This window comes from Phaethon lepturus, unplaced genomic scaffold, assembly GCF_000687285.1.
Source record: "Phaethon lepturus isolate BGI_N335 unplaced genomic scaffold, ASM68728v1 scaffold27674, whole genome shotgun sequence".
NCBI lineage: Eukaryota > Metazoa > Chordata > Aves > Phaethontiformes > Phaethontidae > Phaethon > Phaethon lepturus.
Window position 1 is genome coordinate 1,431 of NW_010535912.1, and position 5,348 is coordinate 6,778.

General features: G+C 56.5%; 1 protein-coding gene across 1 annotated transcript in view; it reads left to right on the forward strand.

Annotated features, from left to right (window-relative positions):
• Window positions 1–1,963: 1,963 nt before the first annotated feature.
• Window positions 1,964–5,348, forward strand: part of ALAD (aminolevulinate dehydratase) — a gene marked incomplete at its 3' end in the record, with an annotated part of 4,412 nt that continues 1,027 nt past the window's right edge. Inside the window, exons 1-7 of the mRNA XM_010286012.1 lie at window positions 1,964–2,076; window positions 2,264–2,314; window positions 3,057–3,153; window positions 3,528–3,663; window positions 4,146–4,229; window positions 4,498–4,586; window positions 4,856–4,911. Coding sequence (XP_010284314.1) covers window positions 1,964–2,076; window positions 2,264–2,314; window positions 3,057–3,153; window positions 3,528–3,663; window positions 4,146–4,229; window positions 4,498–4,586; window positions 4,856–4,911 — 626 coding nt within the window. The remainder of the gene's footprint in view (window positions 2,077–2,263; window positions 2,315–3,056; window positions 3,154–3,527; window positions 3,664–4,145; window positions 4,230–4,497; window positions 4,587–4,855; window positions 4,912–5,348) is intronic.

A 5,348-nucleotide genomic window follows, 5' to 3' on the forward strand; every position in this document is an offset into this window, starting at 1 on the left:
GGTGCCCATCTCCTCGTGCCCCAGAGAGGGCAGTTTCTGGAGCTGTGGTCTCTATCTGTCCCATACAGTCAGGTGCCTCCAGTCCCACCCTGTCCTCCCTCCCCTTCCTCCTGTAGGATTAACTCTTCAAAGCATTTTTTGGATTCTCGAGGTGGATTTTGTTCACTGAGCCCTTTGTTCTCAATTGCGCCCTGCCTGCAGCCCTGCCTGGAGACCTGCCTGAGCAGCCCAGCTGCTGTGCTGGGGCTGCCAACTCCCGTTCACCCAAGGGCTGTCCCCTTCCCTGCCAGTAAGGACCAGAGCGGCAGCTTTCCGGAGCTAAAAATTACTTGCCAAGTGATGCCGTGACACTGCCAGCATGCCCGTCAGCTGGTCCACATCCCCCGCAAGCACCATCCAATTTTTTTATGCAGTGTTTTTATACATGTAAGCCTGGAAGTAATCAAGAGGTGCCTTTTCTCCATCCCCAAGCAGGGGTGATGGATGCTAGGGGTACGAGAGACTCGGTTCAAGCCCTGGACTGAACGTGATGCCCCTATATTACAAGTGCCCTATGCAGTGGGGTGGCCCGACACAGACCAAGAATTTGGCTCAGCACTAGAATATCTGAAGGATCTTGAGTGTGTAAAATAGGTGTCCCTCCTGGGACAGGACAAGGGACTGTGGGGCTGCTGCCCTGAGACAGGTCCCATCCCCACGTCTGCTCTGTCTGCCATCGGAAGCCCTGCCCTGGCCGGGGCTGCCAGCGGAGGAATGCCTACGGCTCTTTCAACAGCCCGTCTCCAGCTGTCTCCAGTTTCAGTTCTCAAAACAAAATCTGTGGTCTCCAGTGGGGACTCTGCTGTTTGCTTCCCGGGGCACCACCGGCTCCTCTGCTCGGGGCGTTTGTGGCATGCGGCCCTGGGTGTGCGGCCAGCAGAGTCCTTGAAGCTGCTCTGTACAAACAGTCTGTTATCGGGTTGCGGTTCCCAGGGCCGTAACAGCTGCTCCCTTGTGCTGCAGCCAAATGCCTCATCCTGGGGCAGCCACCTTCCCCCAGCCCCTCCGTCACACTCTCACCAATCACACGTTGGTGAGAATTTAGTGCTAGTGGAAATTTAAATCTCAATGGTCTAATTACAGAATCCTTACTAGATCTAAATGTTACAGAAAAAGTATATATTGCTACAGAAAAAGTTTCAACAATAATATATGTAACACTTGATTTATGTATGTTGAGTAACTGCTCGTTGCTACCCCTGAAATCAGTTTTGCCCAACTCCCCAGTTGGTGTTTCTTTATCTGGCAGTAAGTGGCCACCAGTTGTGTGACTGCAGGGTTTAAAGCCCTGGTGTCCTCAAGATGATCCTGCACGTCTCTCATCCAGTGCCCACACTCTTTTCTAACTGCACCTGTACACCGTGGCTGTACGCACTTCATGCTACGCAGAGCGGCTTTTGAATGCTCTGATTACAAAAGCTGTATCGCACAACTACACAGCGTTAAGCAAAAGTAAAACAAATTAAGCAACAACTGTCTCATCATTAGAAAACTGCTGGTACAGTTACACAAGCTAAAACAGACGGAGCCTGATGGTGGTAGTGTTGAACCCTGTGAACGTGGTCCTGCTGCGGGAGGATGCTCGTAGCTGTAAATTGGTGGTTTCACATCCAGAATTGGGAAGTTTTGTGGGGAGGAGTCGGCATCATCCCTGTTTATAGGAAGTGCCTTGTTGTGACTGCTGATGCAGGGTCCTGCAACACGCACTTGGCACGGCGCAGCGCCCAGGAGAGTGGGGCTGAAGCTGGCTGGGCTGCAGCTCGTGTTCCCCGCGGGTGCCCGGAGCAGGACGGCTGCCCGGATCTCAACCTCCTCCTCACATCTGCCGATAGCAGTGGCTCACCAGGACACTGCCACTAACCAGCCTGTGGTTTCTTTTGGTGTTTCAGGGTCTTCTTCCACAGCCTCCTAGTGAACGCCCAAGATGCAGGCAGACTCCCTTCTTCACAGCGGCTACTTCCACCCTCTGCTACGCTCCTGGCAGTGTACAGCAACCACCTTTGATGCCTCCAACCTCATCTACCCTATTTTTGTCACGTGAGTGAGCCCTGGCTCTCTGGGTTAGGGATGGACTACGCTCAGGTTGACTGACTTAGGTGCTCCCTGAGCTCTTAGACAGACAGGTTCAGACTCCCCAAAAGATTCCCTGCGGGAAACCCTGCCTGGGGTAGGGGCTTCCTTCTCACACCACGTCCTCACATCTCTTCCCATCCACCTCCTGCAGTGACAGCCCTGATGCAGTGGAGCTGATCCCCAGCCTGCCTGGACAAGCCAGGTAAGAACTCAACCCCCTCCAAGCTGTGTGCCAGTCGCTGCTGTGCCCCATGCCCAAGCAGGGTTGATGTATGGCCTGGGGTGATGACATGAGTGTGGGCAAGGGGTGACGCTTCCAAACTCTGTGGTCCCTGCCTTGGGCATCCCCCAGGATCAGGTAGGGCAGGAGCATTCGTCCACCATGGAAGCGGAGGGAATTGTACCGGGGATGATGGGAAAGTACCAGTACTGGCAGGGATAGTGCCAGGGTCTTGTCATGTCCCAACCCGCTTGCACATTGTATGGGCTGGGCCCACAGGGAAGCTGGAAGGGAACGGGGTTTCCAGCAGCAGCTAGAAAACCCGTGCAAGGACATGGGCTCTGGTCCTGCATTAGATCTGGCTGGACTGGCAGCTCCCATCTTCATCTGCTGCTGCATTAGCAGGGCTGTGGTCAGAGAGGCCCCAGGGGGAAGGTCCTGTGGGGAGGTGGGCTGGATCCGCAACAGGGAAGCCAAGATAAGGGATCCAAGGGCAGGGCATGCTCGTCCTTTCAGAGCAGAGTGTCCATGCCGGGTAGATAACGCTCCTGTAGCCCTAGATAAGGTCCTGGATTGTTCCTCCCAGCATTCAGGAAACACCTCCCCTGTACCTCCAGCTGCTGCTTGGTGTGGATGCTTGTGGATGCTGGATTGCTCACAGCCCAGCTCGCCCCACAGAGCAGGTCTGGGTGCCTGGCAGCTCCCTCGGCTTTGCTCTTCTCAGGTACGGAGTCAACAAGCTGGAGGGGATGCTGCGTCCCCTCATCGAGGATGGTCTGAAGTGTGTGCTCATCTTTGGGGTGCCCAGCAAGGTCCACAAGGTCAGTGTGCGTGGTAGTGGCAGGTGGCTTGGGGTAGCCACAGGGGTGTTGGGAGACCATGTGGGGCTGAGAGTCTCCTGATCAAACAGGGCCTGTTCAAGGTCTCTGGGCTTGCACCCTGCTCAGCAGAGCAGGACAGGGATGGGAGACTGTAGCAACACTCAAAAAGCTCCCAGAGATCTCGCGGGTGGCCAAGACCTGCACTCACTTCTCAGAGGCACTGCTCTGTCACTCTTTTCGATCATTGGTGGTCACACTGCTCTGCATTACACGGTCTCAAGGTTCAGAGAATGTTTCCTGGGCACAATTGCTGCCACGGAGGAGCTGGTGGGAAGCTCTTGGCTTTGTGTGCTGAAGCATTTCTCTTCTCACAGGATGACAGAGGCTCTGCTGCTGACGCAGAGGACACACCTGCCATCCAGGCAATCAAGAAGATCCGCTCCACCTTCCCAGAGCTGCTCATAGCCTGTGATGTCTGCTTGTGCCCTTACACCTCACACGGGCACTGTGGTGAGTGCACAGCCTGGGGTCCCGGGCTGCTCTTTGGGCACCTTCCCGGGACTAAGAGTCTCTGGGGGGTTTGCTGTTTTCTGCTGAGGAGCTCTGGGTGCTGGTGGGGCATGGCCAGCTCCTGCCCCAAGACTGGGCTCCCTGGTACCGGTACAGTTGAGCCTGGGAGACCTCTCCTGGGTTTTGAGAGCAGGGTGGGAGGCACAGGTGGTTAAATCACCCACTCCCTGGCCATCTGTATCTGTCTGAGCGCCCATCTGTGTACCCCATCTCTGTCTTCCCTTCCCTGGAGCAGCCATGTGTTGTGTCCAGTCCCTGGAGGGCTGCGCCTGCGTCTCCTCGTCCTCCCCTTCTTATCCAGCTCTCTAACACGTTCCCCACTGTTGCCCTGAGCATCTCTATAGCGAGACCCATGCTCCCACCCTAGGGATCGAGGCAGTCATGTGGCTGGCCCCTCATCTAACCCCGGGTTTGTCTCCTAGGCATCCTGCGTGAAGACGGCACCATCCAGAACGAGATCAGCTGCCAGCGGCTGGCAGAAGTGGCGCTGGCCTACGCCAAAGCAGGTGAGGAATGTCCTGGCAGCAGTACCCAAGTCTGACGCTCACAGACTCACCCCCTCTCACTTCCAGCAGGCCCCAAAGCAAACTGGGCCCAGCTCCAGCTGGGAGTGCTTTTGCTCTGAGCTGGAGGTTCCAGCTGCCCCTGCCCTCCACATGCTGGCCCTGGCGGAGCTGCAGGCACCCGCGGCCCCTTTGGCTCTGGGGTCACCTCCTCCTGCTGGCAGAGTCACAGCCTCGGGCACTTCCCAGCATCTCTGGTCTTTCCCTGCAGGCTGCCACATCGTTGCCCCCTCAGATATGATGGATGGGCGCATCGCAGCCATGAAGAAGGCGCTGATCTCTAATGACCTGGGCAACAAGGTGAGCTCAGGATCTGTGTGTGCCAAAGGCAGGAGCCATGTCTAAAAGGGAAGCTGCACTGGGACGTGCCACAGGCATTTCCCTGCCCTGGTGCACACAGGAAGGGAATGTCCTTGTCTGGACATGGAGACAGTGAGGTGTCAGGCCTCTGGCAGGGGAAGGAGGATGTGGGGCAGAGTATAAAACAGCTGGGGGAGGGAATCACTACGGCCCCAGTGCGAGGATGCATCCCAAGCTTTAGGCGCTCACGGCTCTGTTCTCCTCTGCAGGTCTCAGTGATGAGCTACAGTGCCAAGTTTGCTTCATGCTTCTATGGTCCCTTCAGGTGGGTCTGTCCCTCAGCCGGGAGCGTCCCCAGCCAGCACCAGGAGGTGTATCCCTAGATAGTTATTTGGGAACAGGGCTCAGCCAGAGCCTGGGCCACAGCTGGGGCCACACTGGTCGCTTAGGAGCGCTCTCCTCCTACTTCCTGGTGCAAAAAGGAGACAAACGCACGTTGCCCATGGGAGGCTGGCTGGTGGGAAGATCACCTGTGTGATCTTTCATCCCATCCCTTCACCTGCTCATTCTGGGTGCTGGTGGCAATGCAGGCAGGGAGGGAGCTACCAGGAGCAGTGAGAAGGGGAGTTGCAGGAGCCTGTGTTGCCCCAAAGTGTGGCTTTAGGGACAAGCCTCAGCTCAATCAGCTATTAGACCTAGTCCCAAGAACAGCCTGACCGTGACAGGGCATTCCCGAGGGACACGCCTTGCAACAGAGCAAAA